Source organism: Cervus elaphus, chromosome 5 (assembly GCF_910594005.1).
Source record: "Cervus elaphus chromosome 5, mCerEla1.1, whole genome shotgun sequence".
NCBI classification, from domain to species: Eukaryota; Metazoa; Chordata; class Mammalia; order Artiodactyla; family Cervidae; genus Cervus; species Cervus elaphus.
Window position 1 is genome coordinate 114,846,511 of NC_057819.1, and position 17,934 is coordinate 114,864,444.

Below are 17,934 nucleotides of genomic sequence, written 5' to 3' on the forward strand. Positions count from 1 at the left end.
TAGCACAGGGAACTCTGCTCAATGTTATGTGGCAGGCTGGAATGGAGGGGAGTTTGGGGGGAAATGGATACATGTATATGTATCACTGAGTCCCTTGCTGTGTGCCTAAAACTCACAACATTGTTAATTGGCCATATTCCAGTATAAAATGAGAAGTTAAAAAAAAAAAAAAAAGATAACTCCCGTCTTGTTCAGCAGCTGCTACCACTTACGGATCACATGAGAGCCCTCGACACACCCACTAGGCCCGGCTCCTCGCTCAGCCCAGGCTCTCATGGCACATCCGTCCTCCAACGTCCTGACCTTTTAGTTCCTCAAACCTGCTCACCTCTTTCCTTACCCTTCCTGGGTATTCAGACATGCATTTTTTTCCTTCGAGGAATGGTCTTCCCCTCCGTCTTCTCCTAGTCAATCCCGATTTAATTCAGATTAAATGTCACGTCCGTTTGGAAGCCTTTGGCTGGGTACCCAGCACGGAATCACTACAGTGGACCCTGGAACAACACCCATTTGAACTGCGCAGGTCCACTTACACAGGGATGTTTTCCCATAAATACGAGTTACAGTACTACATGATCTGCGGGTGTAGTACCCGGGACCGCGGGAGGGCTGACTGTAAAGTTTTATCTTGACTGCCAGCGGGGTCAGCACTCCTAACACACGCGCACAGTTCAAGGATCAACTGTATAATATAAATCTTTGTTTATATAAGTACTTGGTTTGTAGGTCTCCCCAGGAGAGGGGTGGTAGTGTCTGGTACAAAATCAATGTCAAATATTTACCAAATGGTAGGATGGATGAAAGGAAAGTGATTTGTACGTGAAAGCACATTATACACAAAGGCGCTTGTGAAGGGCTGCCAGTCACATCCGGTCCTGGGCTTCTGAAATCATTAGAGTCACGCGCTCTTGGACCAAGTGTGGTCGGAAAACACCCACAAGAAGCTGGTGCGGGGCCCGGAAGCTGGGTCTCCCGGCCGCCGGCGGGTGCTTTACCTTCAGTTCCACGTGACCTGAGGCCCGCAGCTGATTGGGCAGGGCCGTCCCGCCCCTGGTCCCGACCCGTCCGGAGTCCCTGTGGGTGCCCCGCGGGGCCACAGCCGGGCTGAGGACCGCTGGATCATGGAGGCCATGGGGGTGACCGCGGCCCTGGGGATCCTGCTCCTCCTCATGGCTGGAGGTTCGACCGGGGACGAGGCCCGAGAGGCGGCCGCCGTGCGGGAGCTGCTAGTCCGGCTTCTGGGGCCCGGGCCAGCGGCCGCCTTCTCGGTGTCGGTGGAGCGCTCCCTGGCGGCCGAGTCCGGCCTGGACACCTACCGCCTGAGCGGCGGCGGTGCCGGGGCGCGGGTGCAGGTGCTCGGCTCCACGGGCGTGGCCGCCGCCGCGGGGCTCCACCGATACCTGCGCGACTTCTGCGGCTGCCACGTGGCCTGGTCGGGCTCTCAGCTGCGCTTACCGCAGCCCCTGCCCGCTGTGCCGGAGGAGCTGACCGAGGCCACACCCAACAGGTACCGCGGCCGGACCCCGCCTGTCGGCTCCCCTGCAGCTCCCGCTGCCCCCGTTCCCCCCCCCCTCCCCCCACTAGGGGCGCAAACTCGGGCGGAAGTCCCCGCCTCGCCCCAGCGCCCGGCGGCTAGCCAGCACTGGCCTCAGACCCCAGCTCTGATTCTAAAAGCTGAGTATCCTTGATCAAGTCACTTGGCCTCTCTGAGCCTCAGCGGGAAACAATGGAAAAGTGGAAACAATGACCTCTACCGTGGTGGTGCCGTTCTAATTGTGATGATTTGCACGGTGCGGGGTGTAGAATTTGTGGTGCACAATCGGTGAGCAGTAAATGCCGTTCCGTTCCTACCCTACCCTCTATTCGAAGATGCTCCCTGAGGAGTGACACCCAGCCTGGCACAGTCCTCTGCTCGAGGGCTTGCCCCAGTGTCCTGAGATGATGGATTCACACAGCTGTCTCCCCATTAGACTGTGGGGAGAGGGATCCGCCTTACAGGACAGGGGCACACTGTACCCAAAGTAGGAATGAAGATGGAATGTGCCCTCTCAGATATATGGGAGGCTAGAGAGCTGAGTGCTGGGGATAGGTGGATGGACACCTCGGAAGCTCAAGCCTCAGAGTCTCTGCTCCACCTGGGTTGGATCCTGGAGTGACGCAGTAGACTAGGGGCCACACCCGGAGCCACTCCTCTCTGGGCTCCATCTGGAGTGGCAGAGCAGACTGCTCCCCCAGTTCTTCCCCCAATTATGGACCCTCAGGGCTGAGAGACCTCCTCTTTGCCCCTAGGGCCATGCCCCAGCTCCTGCCCCTGCCTGCAGGTACCGCTATTACCAGAATGTGTGCACACAAAGCTACTCCTTCCTGTGGTGGGACTGGGCCCGCTGGGAGCGGGAGATCGACTGGATGGCGCTGAATGGAATCAACCTGGCGCTGGCCTGGAGCGGCCAGGAGGCCATCTGGCAGCGGGTGGGTGCCCACCACACCCCAGGTATCCTGCCTCCCCCGCATCAGCTCAGTATCTGGCACAGAGACTAGGGCTCCAGAAGTGTTGGTAGCACGAGTGATGGCTCCAGCCTCCCAGCTTCAATGGTTGAGACACACACGTGGGAGCACTTCCCCAGGGCTGGACCCCAGCACCCCCTGTAAACATTAAGAAGCCAGGTTTCCCTGTCTCCCCACCCCAGCGTGGGTTAGTCAGCTTCTTCTCTGGATTCTGTTTCATTAGCAGCTCTTGCTCTCTCTTGTCCTCTTCCTCTCCATCCTTCTTCATGGCCCCAGTTCAGGCTCTCAATCCCCTCTCCTTGGTCACCTGCCCACCACAGCCTCTGAAGAGCATCAACCAAGAAATAATGCAAGAGGCTGCATATAAGAAGAGTTTATTTGGGAGACTTTACTAATTGCCATTTGGGAAACAGGCTCAGATACTTGAAAGAATGCTCTGAGAAAGAGAAGTAGGGGCTTTTTTTTTTTTTTTTTGAAGCCATGAGACTGTTAGAAGTTGCCTGATGAGAATTGTGACTGACAGACATTAATTGCAAGTTATTTTAGGGTAAGGGCCTGATAAGTATCTTGAGTTTCTAGGAGGCCTTTTGGATGAGTTAATCAGATTAAAAGGTCAGATTCCATGCCGGCTGAGACATGCATAAATTACACTTCTTTAGTGACCTCCTGGTCGTTAGTGCTTAGAGAGCTCTCTAAGAAATAGTTTCCTTTCAAAACAAGACTCCTGGCTCTCAGAGTTGTACCAGAGTGTCATTTCTGAAATGTGAATCTAGGGGAGACCTTCAACTTTGAACACACCCAGGAGTTCCCTGTTACCATCGGGCTCTGCCCAGCCTGGGAGCTTCCATGCCTGAGCCCCAAGAGCTCTGGCTGCACCTGGGGCTGCTTAAGCTCCTTGCAGAGCTGCCCTCACCCATCATGCTAGCCCTGCTTGCTCCATGAAGCCTTCTAAGCCCCTTCCCCATTTGAGGGAGAACCCCTTTGTGCCTTATCCCACCTATGCACCAAGAGTGACATTCGCAAACTCACCTGCTCACTGATCTGTTTCTTCTGGACTGTGGGCTCCTTGCAGGCAGGGATCAGAGCTTGTCTTAGGAACTCTAGGGCACAGAGAAGAGATGGATGTGTGTTTGTTGAGTGAATGAATCAGTGACTAGAGATGAGTGGTTTATATGTGTGGGGCTTGCCCTCCTCCTCAGGTGTATCTGGCCTTGGGTCTGACCCAGACAGAGATCGACGAATACTTCACTGGTCCTGCCTTCCTGGCCTGGGGGCGCATGGGCAACTTGCACACCTGGAGTGGCCCCCTGCCCCCCTCCTGGCACCTCAAGCAGCTTTACCTGCAGGTAAAAGGATGGGGAATGGAAGGGGCAGAATTGATTTTGGATAGTCACAGGTCTGGGGTGGGAGCAGGGGGACTCTGTGTGCCTTGGGAGAGAGGAGACCTCCCCCTGAGGGGGGGTCATGCTCACCACCACCCCTTCTGTTCCTCCCAGCATCGGATCCTTGACCGGATGCGCTCGTTTGGTATGATCCCTGTGCTGCCGGCGTTTGCAGGGCATGTCCCCAAGGCTCTCACCAGGTGATGTCCCGCCCTCCCCCCCTCCCCATTCAGCTCAGAGAGAGAATATATGTTCCCCTGCAAGACACAATTTAAAGAAAAACTCAAGCTCTGGATGTAGGCCTGGGCTTGATTCCTGGTTCTGTCACTGACTAGCCATGTGACCTTGACTGCTCTGGGCCTCAGTTTCCTCACTTGTAAAATATATGTATGGCTTGGCACAGAGTCTTAGCAAATGGCAGCTCTTAGTGATGGTAGGGGTGCTCCTCTGCTCCTCTGTGCTATACACCCATCCTCTCCTGTAGCTGGTCAATTTCTTCAAGGCCCAACTGAGGCCTCATCTCCTCTAGAAAGCCTTGCCAGGGGCCCCCAGCATCGGTTACCACCTCCCTTGGGCCCATAAGCGCTTGGTTCCCACTGCCCTCAGCGCTTAGCACATGCTGCCGGCCTACTGGCCACTCCTTGGCCTTCCCATCTCAGTGGCAAGAACCTCATTCATACATTCAGTCAACATTTGTCAGACTTTCTGGGCCTGTGCTGGGGGCTGGGAATGCAGCCACAAAGGTGCATGGAGGCCCTGCTCCTGGTGGGAGACATGTTGCCAAGGGCATACAACCCAGTGATAAGAAATGGATGTGGGCCCAATTCTCCATCAAGGTCACTTCTGCTTGGGGAAGGGAGGGGCACCAAGGGCTCAGCGCAGAGGTGGTGTCATTTGTTTCAGCCAGTGGGAGGGGGTGGTTGTTGTTCAGTTCCTCAGTTATGTCCGAGCCTTTGCCACCCTGTGGACTGCAGAACACCAGACTTCCCTGTCCTTCACTATCTCCTGGAGTTTGCTTAAACTCATGTCCATTGGTTGGTGATGCCATCCAACCATCTCATTCTCTGTGGGAGGAGGAGAGAGAGCCAAAGCTTTCCAGACAGGGGACACGAAAAGGATGTCAAGGAGTAACCAGATGCATCAGCAGGGAGAGGGGGAAGCGAGAGCTCCAGGCCCAGGGCACAGCATGGGCAAAGGCCCAGAGGCATGAGGGCTCCCGGAACTGCAGGTGTCAGAGAGGCTGGAGGAAGGTACTCCATCAGCCTCCGATAAATGTCTCAACTGTCACCCCCTCCCCGGCACTAGGGTGTTCCCTCAGGTCAATGTCACCCAGATGGGCAGCTGGGGACACTTCAACTGCTCCTACTCCTGCTCCTTCCTTCTGGCTCCAGAAGATCCCCTCTTCCCCCTTGTGGGGAGCCTTTTCCTGCGGGAGCTGACCAAAGAGTTCGGCACGGACCACATCTATGGGGCTGACACTTTCAACGAGATGCAGCCCCCGTCTTCGGAGCCCTCCTACCTGGCTGCAGCCACCGCTGCTGTCTACCAGGCCATGATCTCAGGTACGGTGCCAGCGGGAGGTGAGAAAGGGAAGCCCCCCCGGGCCCTTGAGATGGAGGTGGCAGAGGTCAGGGGGGTGGGAGGAGGGATGGGGAATCATAACACCTCACTATGACACACAGCACTTTACCGTTTCCCAAGCACTTATACACACACATCATCTCATTTAGTCATGCTGTGGTTGAGAGGTGAGCCGCGGAGCGGATACCCTGCTCCCTTGACAGCCCTGCCACTTCCTGCCTGCGAGACTTGCAGAGCTTCCCTCCCTCCCAGTGCCTTGGCTGCTTCATTTGCCAAAGGGGCTCGCTCATAAATAGACTGATGCCCGGCCCAGAGTAAAGTGTCATTAAGTGCTGGCTATTGAAAATATTTTATTTGGTCTCTACGTCCATGATGAGGGCTTCGCAGGTGGCACTAGTGGTAAAGAACCTGCCTGCTAATGCAGGAGACACAAGAGATACAGGTTCAATCCATGGGTTGGGAAGATCCCCTGGAGGAAGGCATGCATATCCTCTCCAGTATTCTTGCCTGGAGAATTCCATGGACAGAGGAGCCTGGAGGGCTACAGTCCACAGGGTTGCAAAGAGTTGAACATGACTGAGTGGCTTAACACACGCACACATCTGCATGCTGGTAGGCTAGAGGTTAGAGATGTGCCCCCAATCAATAAGGTGCCCTTCCTGGCACACAAATATGAACACAGCACTCCTCCCTGTCACTAACAGGGGAGGGCAGGAGAAGGGCCAGCTCAGGAATGGCTTGGAGAGGCCTCTGTGTCAGCTGGGAAGGGGCAGATTGGGGTGAATTGGCTCAGGCTTCCTTGAGCAGCAGTGCTCCAAGTGTGGTCTGGGACCAGCAGCGTCACCCCAGGGTGACTGCAGGTTCTCAACCTCCCCCATCTCCTGAATCAGAATGAGGGGGGCTGGGGCCCAGGCCTCTGGGTAATTCTAATGCTCCCTGAAGCTTTGCAGTACTCAACTGGTAGTCCCAGGGGGAAGGGTATGTGTGATGGACTATCCCGATGATGGGGGTGGGGGGGATGATTTACAGGGAAATGATAGAGTGTGATAGAGTCATTCTCTGGAGCTCTGTTTCTTCTGTAAAGTGGGGTGAATGCTCCCTGTCCCCTCTCTCATCACCCTCCTGTCCTCTGCCCCACCACAGTGGACCCTGACGCCGTGTGGCTGCTCCAAGGCTGGCTCTTCCAGCACCAGCCTGAGTTCTGGGGGCCCGCCCAGGTGGCGGCTGTGCTGGGGGCCGTGCCCCGTGGCCGCCTCCTCATTCTGGACCTGTTCGCTGAGAGCCAGCCCGTGTACGTCCGCACGGCCTCCTTCCAGGGCCAGCCCTTCATCTGGTGCATGCTGCATAACTTCGGGGGCAACCACGGCCTGTTCGGGGCCCTGGAGTCTGTGAACCGAGGCCCCACAACCGCCCGCCGTTTCCCCAACTCCACCATGGTAGGCATGGGCATGGCCCCCGAGGGCATCGGCCAGAACGAGGTGGTCTACGCCCTCATGGCCGAGCTGGGCTGGCGAAAGGACCCAGTGGCCGATTTGGGGGCCTGGGTGACCAGCTTTGCAGCGCGGCGGTACGGGGTCTCCCATGGGGATGCAGAGGCAGCGTGGCGGCTGTTGCTCCGGAGTGTCTACAACTGCTCGGGCGAGGAGTGCCGGGGACACAATCATAGCCCGCTGGTCCGGCGACCATCCCTGCAGATGGTCACCACCGTCTGGTACAACCGATCAGATGTATTTGAAGCCTGGCGGCTACTGCTGGCAGCCACCCCCACCCTGGCCAGCAGCCCGATCTTCCGCTACGACCTGGTGGACGTGACCCGCCAGGCAGTCCAGGAGCTGGTCAGCTTGTACTACGAAGAGGTGAGAACCGCCTATCTGAAGAAGGAGCTGGTTCCCCTGACAAGGGCAGGCGGCATCCTGGCCTATGAACTCCTGCCTGCCCTTGACCAGGTGCTGGCCAGTGACCGCCACTTCCTGCTGGGCAGCTGGCTGGAGCAGGCCCGACTGGCGGCGGTCAGTGAGACTGAGGCCCATTTCTATGAGCAGAACAGCCGCTACCAGCTGACCCTGTGGGGGCCGGAAGGCAACATCCTAGACTACGCCAACAAGCAGCTGGCGGGACTGGTGGCTGACTACTACGCCCCTCGCTGGCGGCTCTTCTCAGAGACGCTGGTGGAGAGCCTGGTCCAGGGTGTCCCCTTCCAGCAGCATCAGTTCGACAGGAACGCCTTCCAGCTCGAACAGACCTTTGTCCTTGGCACAAGGAGGTATCCTAGCCAGCCTGAAGGAGACACGGTGGACCTGGCCAAGAAGCTCTTCCTCAAATATTACCCCCGGGCTGGCTCCTTCTGACAACTCACCACCCTCAAGCCACCTTCTCCCCAGACTCCAAACCTGGGCAGGTTCCCAGGGCCTGGGGCTGGGCAGGCGTCATAGGAGCGCCACAGGCCTGAGTGAAGGAACTCACGCCCATGGGGCAGGCGCGGACTGTCTGGAGGGGCTGAGCTGCCTTCCTCCACATCCCAAATTTGGGATCAAAGCACTATTTTAATACAACTTAATAAACTGGTAAATCACTTGGATGGGTGTGTCAGAATGTCAGTGCTGGACTTCCTTGCGGTCCAGTGGTTAAGACTCCCTGTTTCTACTGTAGGGGGTGCAGGTTCCATCCCTGGTCAGGGAACTAAGATCCCATATGCCATGTGGCACAGCAAAAAACAAAACAAAACAAGAATGTCAATGCCATGATGCCAGGGAGGACTCGGGGCTGTGGCATGAACATTGATGAGGTCAGGTCTCCCTGCCCTCTTGCCTTGGCTTCTTCTGTGTTTTGTTTTTAGTTTTATTGGTCAAACATCCAGAACTGATTATATAAATCTTTCAAAATAATGAAATATCACAAGAATAGAATATAATTCAGCTCTAGTTGCACAAATACTTGAGACGGAAACCATTTTTACAAATACTTATTTTCTTATAAGAATACTTCAGAAAACAAGCCTCTATATAGCTTACAGCAAATTTTATGCAACTTTTTATCCCCTTCAACCATCATTTCAGCTTTCTTATCACAGCACTCTGACAGGCCATAAACCAAATTATAATCAGCTGCTGCTGCTTTGTCTAGTCTTTCCTGATCTGAAAGAATTCATGTATTCAGGCTAGAAGAGGTAATTAAAACATTCCTTCCAAATCTAACTTATATCAGGTTAATCACTGTACTTAGTGAAGAATCTTTTCATTTTTCACTTAGGCTAGTCTGGCTAGTGTTCTGCTGTTTCAAGCAAAAGGGATAGTCTTTATATTCCTAAGAGTTTCTAACTGCAAAAACAAAACCTTAGAAGCAACAGTTAAATACAAATATTTAGAAAGCTAAAACATTTATTAATGATGAGAAACAGAATACTTTAAAAATTTAAATAAATTTAAATATACTTAAATTTACATATACTTAAAATAAAATTTTAATTTAAAAGTTTTAAATTTATTTGGCTGCGCTGGGTCTTAGTTGTGACACAGAAGATCTTCAATCTTTAGTTCATAGATCTTCAGGTCTTTAGTCATAGCATGCAAACTCTTAGTTGTGGCATATGGAATCTAGTTCCCTGACCAGGGATTGAACCCAGGCTCCCTGCATTGGAAGCAGGAGTCTTAGCCACTGGACCACCAGAGAAGATTTGAGAACACTCCTAGTTGAAGAAGAAAATGTAAGGACATGGCGTGCTCAGACGTGCTTAGTCAAGTCCAAATCTGCCACCCCATGGACCGTAGCCCCCCAGGCTCCTCTGTCCGTGGGATTCTCCAGGCAACAATACTGGAGTGGGTTGCCATTTCCTCCTCCAGTGGATCTTCTCTACCCAAGGATCAAACACGCATCTCCTGCGTCTCCTGCATTGGCAGACACTGAGCCACCTGGGAATTCCAAAGGATGTGGCAGTGGTTTTATATTGATAAAATATTGAAAAACCGAAAAGGTGAATCCCTTATATCAGTGGCATATCATTTCTAAAGTGCCAGGGCATACAGACTCTTAAGAGACTGTGTGTAGCTGAACTATTTGACATTTTTCTGATGGTGTAGCTTTTTCTTTTTTGGCTGTGCTGGGTCTATTGCTGCGTGACCTTTTCTCTAGTTTCGGTCAGTGGGGGTTATTCCCCAGTTCCAATGCACAGGCTTCTCACCGTACTCACCTCTCGTTGCAGAGCCAGGACTCTAGGGCACATGAGCTCAGTAGTTGTGGCTCCAGGGCTTAGCTGCTCCAAGGCATGTGTGATCTTCCTGGATGAGGGATTGAACCCATGTCCCCTGCAGGAGGATTCTTTACCACAGAGCCATCCAGGAAGCCCTGATGGTGTCACTTTGAAACAGTCTAATAAATACTCCTTTGTCTGGAACAAATAATCATTTAATTTAGGCCAGGGGAAAACTTACAGAATACAGACCACATTTCCCTGAAGAGACAGGACATCCCCAGGGGAAATATCTGGCATTTATTCCATTCTTTCTGTTACTGAAAAAATGTGTCTGGTTAACAAAAGCTTGTTATACTTTACACGTAGCTTAAATTAAAATCAAGAGCCTGGCAGCATTCTCCAGTCCAGTTTCTGAGTGGTCATCTCCAAGTATCCAATATTCTTAAAAGAACTCTTTGATCAGACCCTTGCCCAGTTAGAGATTTAACAGTACTCGGAGACTACAATATGTCCCCTTTCTCTGCTTTTTTATTTCTCTTTTCTCACCCTAATGTAACATGCTGCTACAGGTTTTTACCAAAATACCTGTTTGGTATTGTTTTGAAAGTGGGTTATTCTGCATTACCAAAAGCCTTCCATCACATTAGAATGGGTCACTAGCATCTAACTAGCACATGGCCACATCATGTCTATGGCAGTGATTTTTGCCACTCAGTATAGTTCCTGTATCTGTCATGTTCTTGTCTCTCAAAACACCATCTATTAAGTTGATCAGCTCATCTTCACTCATTGGTGCCTGTTCACTCCGTTCCTCCTCCAAGGTTGGATCACAGCCCTCAGCAGTCAAAGCCAGATCAGGCTGCTTCCTGGTTGACTCAGCCACCAAGCTTCCTCAGATTTAATATCAACCCCTGATCTTTGAGGCTTTCCAGGTGATGCAGTGGTAAAGAATCCATCTGCCAATGCAGGAGACAGAAGAGACATGGGTTGGATCCCTGGGTCAAGAAGATGCCCTGGAGTAGGAAACGCAACCCACTCCTGGAGAATTCCATGGACAGAGGAGCCTGGCGGGCTACAGTCCACAGGGTGGCAAAGAGTCGGACACCACTGAGCAACCGAGCACACATATATGCACCTGACCTTTCCACCAAGAATGCCCTTCCAAAACACTTCCACAACCTCAGCCGGAAACTTTGGCAAAAAACTGTCCCTGTGGTACAGAGGCTTGCCAGGGCAAGATCTGCCCAGGGCACTCGGCGCCCACATGGGAGCTCATACCTCCTGTTTGCAAAACTTCACCCTTCCTCTGACTAACAGCTTAAAGAAGGGGCTTTCTAAGCCAGGGGCCCTCTTCTCTGCCTTGACCTAGAGTAGGTTGAGGAGAGCAGGCCAGGGACCCACAGGAGGGCTCAGCCTTGAGATTGTGCTGCAGACATAACAAAGGGGTGGGGACCTCGGAGGGCAGGGGCGGAGCGAAGCAGGTGATATCCATCCTCGGAGACTAGAGCCCAGCCTTGCCGGGATCTCTCCCTGCGCACATCCCCATGGACCGCACCGTGGTACTCATCACCGGCTGTTCCTCCGGCATTGGCCTACATCTGGCCCTGCGACTGGCGTCCGACCCGTCCCAGAGCTTCAAAGGTACCTGATGGAACGGGGTGGAGAGATGGGAGCAACTCCTTCCCGGCCTAAGGGGGCCTAAGTAAGGCTGAAAGACCGAAATTCAGAGCCTTGTCCTCTCCCTGAATCTCCAGTGTACGCCACGATGAGGGACCTGGCGTCACAGGGCCCACTGCTGGAGGCCGCCCAGTCCCGAGGGTGCCCTCCCGGCTCCCTGGAGACGTTGCAGCTGGACGTGAGGGATGCAGATTCCATAGCCGCTGCCCAAGCACGCGTGACGGAGGGCCGCGTGGACGTGCTGGGTGAGCCTCCCCGCAAAACAAGCCCAAGAGCCTTCCTCAGTCTGTGTCCAGACCAAGATGTCCCGAGGCCCACGGAGCACGAGGGGACGGGCCGGAAGGAGGGCCGTGCGTGAGGCGGCGGGGTCGGGTCTCTCCCCGCAGTGTGTAACGCAGGTCGGGGCCTGGTGGGGCCGCTGGAGGCCCACAAGGAGGGCAGCGTGGACGCCGTGCTGGACGTGAACCTAATGGGGACCGTGCGGATGCTGCAGGCCTTTCTGCTGGACATGAAGCGCCGCCGGTCGGGACGCATATTGGTGACGGGGAGCGTCGGCGGCCTGATGGGTGAGTGGAACGCGGCCTAGGGCCAGAGGCGCGCGGGGCGGGGATGGCTCAGCCGGAGCGGTGGGGAGGAGGGTGTCCAATAAAAGGGGGGGGGGGCCTGGTGAGGCTGCCTCGGGCCCCTCCGGCGCCCCTCCCCGCGGACCCCCTCCTGGACGCGCCCCAGCGGACTCCTCTCCCTCCCAGCGCTTCCCTTCAACGCCGTTTACTGCGCCAGCAAGTTCGCGCTCGAGGGTTTGTGCGAGAGTCTGGCGATTCTGCTGCAGCCCTTCGGGGTCCAGTGAGTCACCGCCCTGCCCCGGGGGCCCCCTGACCCCTGACTTTGGGAACCCCAGCACCCCATCTTGTTGGAACCGCTCTCGGGCATTCTCCCCAGTGCGGCTCCCGTTGGATTGCGCCAGGCACAGGACGGGGCGCTCGGCACGCGTCCTCTCGTTCCACCTGTCCACCCTGCTGCTGAGGCGTCGGTATGGGGCAGCTCAGGCCCAGAGAGGTTCGGTGACTGACCCAAGGTCACACCGTTGTAAGTGATCCGTCCAGGTTGGCATTCTGACGCCAGAGCCTCTCTCACACCCTCCAAAGGATGTGGGGGCGCTTTTCCAACTGTAAGCCCGCTTTCAATGCTCGCCGCCCGAGCCCCGCTCTGGCTCTCCCTTCCGGGCTTGCATCAGCCCGCGCTCACTCGCCGCTCTCCGGCCCGCAGCGTGAGCCTCATCGAATGCGGCCCAGTGCACACCCCCTTCCCCGAGAAGCTGGAGGGCGGCCTGGGCGGGATGCTGGACCGCGCGGACGCCGAGACCCGCGACCTCTTCTACCGCTACCGTCGCCACTGCGAGCGGGTCATACGTGAGGCGGGTCAGGACCCGGAGGAGGTGGTAGAGGTGAGCGCCGAGCGGGACTGCGGGAGCGGGGCGGCCCCCGGGCTCCCCAGCCCAGCCCGGGCCAGCTCGCCTCCTCCCGCCGCTGCAGGTCTTCCTCCAGGCGCTGCGCGCCCCGCGCCCGGCCCTGCGCTACTTCACTACCGAACGGTTCCTGCCGCTGGTGCAGCTGCGCGTCTCCGACCCCAGCGGCTCCAGCTACGTCGCCGCCGCGCACCAGTCAGCGTTCCACGACAAGGCGGCCGAGGGCTCCGACGGCGCCGGGGCGGAGGCCGAAGCTGGTAAACTGGGGGCATCTGAGCTCCGCGCTCCTCTCGCCCCTCAATAAAAGGCCTAATCCGCCGCTGTCTCCCGCCCTCTCCTTTGCGGCCCCGGGGGATGGCGTGCGTTTAGGGAACGGAAAGGGGCTTTGACTGGGCTGCACCTGCGTGGGTGCGCACAGTGGGTGGATGATCCCGAAAGACGGTGTTAGCCCGAGTGATAACTCCGGAAACCGAGGCCCAGAAAGGGAAAGAGCTAGCTCCAGGTCAGGCCTCAAGTTCGCTGGAGAGCAGGGGGAGCATTCCCTGTATTCTTGGCCTAGGGGTGTTTGCAGCCATCAGAGTTAGGTGGACCTGGCAGGGGAGAGTTGGCTTGTGACGTGGCTCCTGAGAGTCACGGAACCTTAGGCAACGTTCTTACCCTCTCTGAGTCTCTTTTCTTACCTGAAAAATGGGTATGATACCTATGTGGGGGCTTCCCAGGTGGCGCAGTGGTAAAGAATCCGCCTGCTAATGCAGGAGACAGTGGTTCGGTCCCTGTCAGGAAGATCTCCAGAAGTAGGAAATGACAAGCCACTCCAATATTCTCGCCAGGAGAATTGCATGGACAGAGGAGCCTGGAAGGCTACAATCCACTGAATCACAAAGAATCAGACACAACTGAGCGCTGTAGACACACAAATACCATGGGTTGTGATAAGAATGAACTGAGATAGTGCCTGAAAGTGCTGGTATTAGAGGTCTTAATAGCAGGCACTGAGTAACATTGTTACTACTAGGGGTGTTACTATTGTCATTGTGTTCCCCTGTAGAAGACAGATGTGTAAAGAAGAAACAAGGCTAAATGAGCCAGGAGGAGACAGCCCCACTCACCCCCTCCTTGCTTCCTGCCCTAGACAACACTCAACAAGAGAGATCCCTGTCGGGAGCCGGGATGCACCCAGTCGGTGACAAGGTCCATGGGAGGAGAGAGGAACCTGCAAGGCAGCTCTTCCTCACATGGGGCTGCCCCCGGGGCCCAATATGTTCCCTCCCAATGAGAAAGGAATCTGCAAGGCAGCTCTTCCCCTCGAGGTTGTCCCGGGGGCCTGGTATGCCCCTTTCTTCCTTCTGTCTTACTGTTGTTGGGCTTTCTGTTAACTTTTGGAAATATAATATATAGTAATAAGGCCTCACTGGAAAAGCCCAAGCCTTTTTGGAAATGCTTATGATTGCTCCGAGTCAGGACACGACCATAAACATCAAGTCAAAAAAGAAAAGGCCACAGGTATAGTTTGCTGCTTGCTTAAAAGATTATAATGTTCTAGAATAGAAAAGAGTAGAGGTATTTGGATTTAGAAGTAGATATACTGCTTTAGTTTTCTTGCTCCTTGGTTGGAAGGGTTTTCATTATTGCTATTTCCTTGTTGCTATTTGTTCATTATTTCCCTTTCTTTAAACAACACGGGATATTATGGGTATTTTTGTAAAATTAGAAAATGGGGTATATAGGATTTCAATAGAAGATTTATATTAACCGGCTTCACTGCCATTATCTCACTATTGATAGAGGTGTTTTGCTGCTTTAGAGGTGTTTTTGCTGTTTAATAGATAATCATTGTAAATTGAGATTTTGTGGTTTGAGGTAAAGAAAAATATCAGGTTTTTCTCATGGTACTGTTCTCAGAAATGTCAAACATGTTACTGTGACCCTTCCCATGTATTGTTTTATTTTCCAAAGAATTTACACTATACCTGAGATTTGTGGAACATTGTTTTTGTTAGAGTGAGAATGTTAGGCCATTGAGGCAAGAAGACTATGTATGGGACATTTAAGTATAAACCCTGTAATCGGAAATGTTCTAGATGAATGCATAGGGGAAAAACATGGGAAAAAAATATTGACGGAAGCACAAACCAATGTCTGATGTAATATGTGGTGACTTAATGGGGAGGTAACGTTCATTCTATAAAAACCGAGCTATCCTAAAAATTTTAAAAAAAAAAACTACCTCTTCTACGCAACCTTCTGTGTGTGTGTCTCTCTGTCTGTCTTCCTCACCAATGCCACTCATCCCTTGGGTATTCCTGGTCCTGCCAGGGCTGGACCTCAGCAGGTGGTGCCACGAACAGGGACCCAAAGGGTAAGCCCCTTAATATTGCATTTCCGGAGTGGCTAGGACTTCACCTAGGGTGCTGCAGACCCCCCTGCATAAGATAGGTAGGATGAGACGGGTGAACAGTGAGATATTTATTAGAGAACTTTATTAGAGATTTCAGAACATGGGTAATGGAGAATCTAAGGAAAGACAGTTATTTATTGATATAATTAAGCATTTATTAATGAAGAGAGGAATTAAGGTTTCAGAGTCTACTTTATCATCTTTCTTTTCTTTTGTACAAGAGCAATGCCCTTGGTTTCCTGAAGAGGGCACTGTTAAGTATGGACACCTGGCATAAGGTGGGAGAAACACTTAAACAGTATTATTCATATCATGGCCCTGAGGGTATTCCAGCTGAGACTTTTTCTCTCTGGAATTTAATTAGGGATGCACTTGACCCTACCCCAGAGGTTGAAAGAGTTCCATCCAAAAAAGATAATTTGGATCCCAAACAAGAAGGTTACAAAGAACTTAGGGAGATGGTAGCTGCAGCATGCTTGAATGATGGTGATGATCAATTGAGCCCTCAAGATGAGGAAGATTTGGAAGAAGCTGCAGCTAGATATTATGAGAAGGAGAGAGATTGTACTTTTTCTGTGGCAAAGCCTCAACCTAAGCCACGCACTCTTAAAAATCCTTTAAAGCTAGAGGTTCCTAAATCCCATCCAAGACCTCCTAGACCACCTAGACCTCCTTCAGCTCCTCCTCCTCCCCCATATGCTGGTAATGGAGCACCTTACCCTCATAGGAGGTTGAAGGATGCCGATAAGGCTCCTACTATTTCAGCATGCTTTCCAATAGTGTTTGGTGAGCTTGAGGATGATGAACCAGTCTGGGAGCCCTTACCTATGAAGTTACTAAAGGAATTGAAACAGGCTTGCTCTATGTATGGGCCCCAGGCTCCATATACACAAACTCTGTCAGATGCTCTCGCTGCCAGATGGATGACACCTTATGATTGGGCGGCGGTTGCTAAAGCTTGTCTTACAGGAGGTCAGTACTTACTTTGGAGAACAGAGTATGAGGACTTGGCAAAAAAGCAAAGCGCAGCTAACAAATGGCGTGGCATTAAAACAGTAACATATGGGATGGAGAGGGAGGCGGGAGGGGGGATCAGGATGGGGAACACATGTAAATCCATGGCTGATTCATGTCAATGTATGGCAAAAACCACTACAATATTGTAAAGTAATTAGCCTCCAACGAATAAAAATAAATGGAAAAAATAAAAAATTTAAAAATTTTAAAAAATAAAAGATAAATAAAAGATAAAATAAAACAGTAACATATGACATGCTAACTGGCAGTGGAGAATATGATAGTGCCCAGGATCAAATGAGATTAGACAAACTAGCCTTGGAACAAGCAATAGGATGCGCTCTTAATGCCTGGAAAGGCCTGCTGCAGGGCTCGCATCACACCTCTCTCTTGGCAGGCATTAAGCAAAGGTCAGAAGATCCTTACGAAGATTTTGTCTCTCGACTTTTGCTTTCAGTCAGGCGTGTTACTACTAATCAAGAAGCTGCAGACATACTTATTCGTCAGCTGGCTTTTGAGAATGCAAATTCTACATGTCAGGCAATATTGAGACCAATAAAAAAGTCTGGAACTCTCACCGATTACATTAGGGCTTGTGCTGACGTTAGCCCTGCTATGATGCAGGGGATGGCTATTGCAGCAGCCCTGAAGGGACAAGCATTCCTTCAGGTTGTCCAGAACATGGTGAGACCTCATAACGGAGGCACAAGGCCCCCAGGAGGGGTGTGCTTTTCCTGTGGAAAAGGTGGGCATTTCAGCAGAAACTGTCCTCAAAAATCTGCCAGAGAAGGTAAGACACCACCCAATGGTGCTCCTGAAACTGTCCTCTCAAAGGCTCTTTGTCCTCGCTGTCTAAAGGGATTTCACTGGGCAAGAGATTGTAAATCAAAGTTCCACAAGGATGGAACCCCTTTGGCACCTTCACGAGGAAATCCCGTTCAGAACCAGGGAAACGTCTTGCGGGGTCAGCCCCAGGCCCCGACAATGATGGGGCAACTTCTCTCAATCCCTTCATCCCCTTTGTTCCATCTCAGAGCTCTGCCGAGCAACCCCAGGGAGCACAGGATTGGACCTCCGTTCCACCACCACAACAATATTAACTCCTGATTCACCCGTGGTTAGAATACCAACGGGGGTTAAGGGACCCCTTCCAAAAGGAGTCATGGGAATTGTCTTGGGACGGAGTTCGCTTTCTCTTCAAGGTCTTACTGTTATTCCTGGGGTCATAGATTCAGATTATACTGGAGAAATACAGGTTATGATTTCACCCCCCACGAAGATGCAACAAATTCATAAAGATCAAAGAATTGCCCAATTATTACTTTTGCCTTATTGTTCTATGGGATCCACAGCCACACAGGCAGATAGGGGAAACAAAGGATTTGGCTCTAGTGACCTGTATTCTGGGTACAAGAAATTACTCAGAAAATACCTATGAAAACGTTAAAGGTTAATGGTAAAAACGTGGTAGGACTGCTCGACACTGGAGCAGACGTTTCCTGCGTAGCTGGCAAAGACTGGCCTAATTCTTGGCCCACACAAACCATGGCTAATGAACTTGTGGGTCTAGGGAAAGCACCCTTGGTGGTGAAAAGCTCACAAATATTATCTTGGCAAGAAGAAGAAGGTCAGCAGGGCACCTTCCAGCCTTATGTAATATCTTCTCTCCCCCTCACGCTATGGGGACGAGATATTTTAGCCCAAATGGGAATTTTGTTGT

General features: G+C 52.6%; 2 protein-coding genes across 3 annotated transcripts; both read left to right on the forward strand.

Moving 5' to 3' along the window:
• Window positions 1–1,040: 1,040 nt before the first annotated feature.
• On the forward strand, window positions 1,041–8,046 carry NAGLU (N-acetyl-alpha-glucosaminidase). Its single transcript, XM_043904652.1, has 6 exons — window positions 1,041–1,507; window positions 2,322–2,469; window positions 3,705–3,851; window positions 4,002–4,087; window positions 5,193–5,449; window positions 6,612–8,046. The coding sequence occupies exons 1-6, from the start codon at window positions 1,122–1,124 to the stop codon at window positions 7,814–7,816; spliced, it is 2,229 nt and encodes a 742-aa protein (XP_043760587.1). The 5' UTR covers window positions 1,041–1,121; the 3' UTR covers window positions 7,817–8,046.
• Window positions 8,047–8,201: 155 nt separating this feature from the next.
• Window positions 8,202–13,117, forward strand: HSD17B1 (hydroxysteroid 17-beta dehydrogenase 1). 2 transcript variants are annotated; one of them, XM_043904654.1, is made up of 6 exons: window positions 8,202–11,298; window positions 11,412–11,579; window positions 11,721–11,900; window positions 12,084–12,177; window positions 12,601–12,778; window positions 12,867–13,117. In XM_043904654.1, the coding sequence occupies exons 1-6, from the start codon at window positions 11,202–11,204 to the stop codon at window positions 13,101–13,103; spliced, it is 954 nt and encodes a 317-aa protein (XP_043760589.1). In that variant the 5' UTR covers window positions 8,202–11,201; the 3' UTR covers window positions 13,104–13,117. The 2 variants fall into 2 exon arrangements, with proteins under 2 accessions (XP_043760589.1, XP_043760588.1); XM_043904653.1 differs by having other exon boundaries at window positions 12,601–13,117.
• The last annotated feature ends 4,817 nt before the right edge of the window (window positions 13,118–17,934 follow it).

What these genes read in the sequence shown, in the direction of transcription:
- NAGLU (XM_043904652.1), top strand. Translation starts at nt 1,122, where the DNA reads ATGGAGGCCATGGGGGTGACCGCGGCCCTGGGGATCCTGCTCCTCCTC. An exon ending in GTCCCCAAGGCTCTCACCAG is followed by an intron (nt 4,088 to 5,192) that starts GTGATGTCCCGC and finishes CCCCGGCACTAG; the next exon opens with GGTGTTCCCTCAGGTCAATG. An exon ending in CTACCAGGCCATGATCTCAG is followed by an intron (nt 5,450 to 6,611) that starts GTACGGTGCCAG and finishes GCCCCACCACAG; the next exon opens with TGGACCCTGACGCCGTGTGG.
- HSD17B1 (XM_043904653.1), top strand. Translation starts at nt 11,202, where the DNA reads ATGGACCGCACCGTGGTACTCATCACCGGCTGTTCCTCCGGCATTGGC. An exon ending in GAGCGTCGGCGGCCTGATGG is followed by an intron (nt 11,901 to 12,083) that starts GTGAGTGGAACG and finishes TCTCCCTCCCAG; the next exon opens with CGCTTCCCTTCAACGCCGTT. An exon ending in CTGCAGCCCTTCGGGGTCCA is followed by an intron (nt 12,178 to 12,600) that starts GTGAGTCACCGC and finishes TCCGGCCCGCAG; the next exon opens with CGTGAGCCTCATCGAATGCG.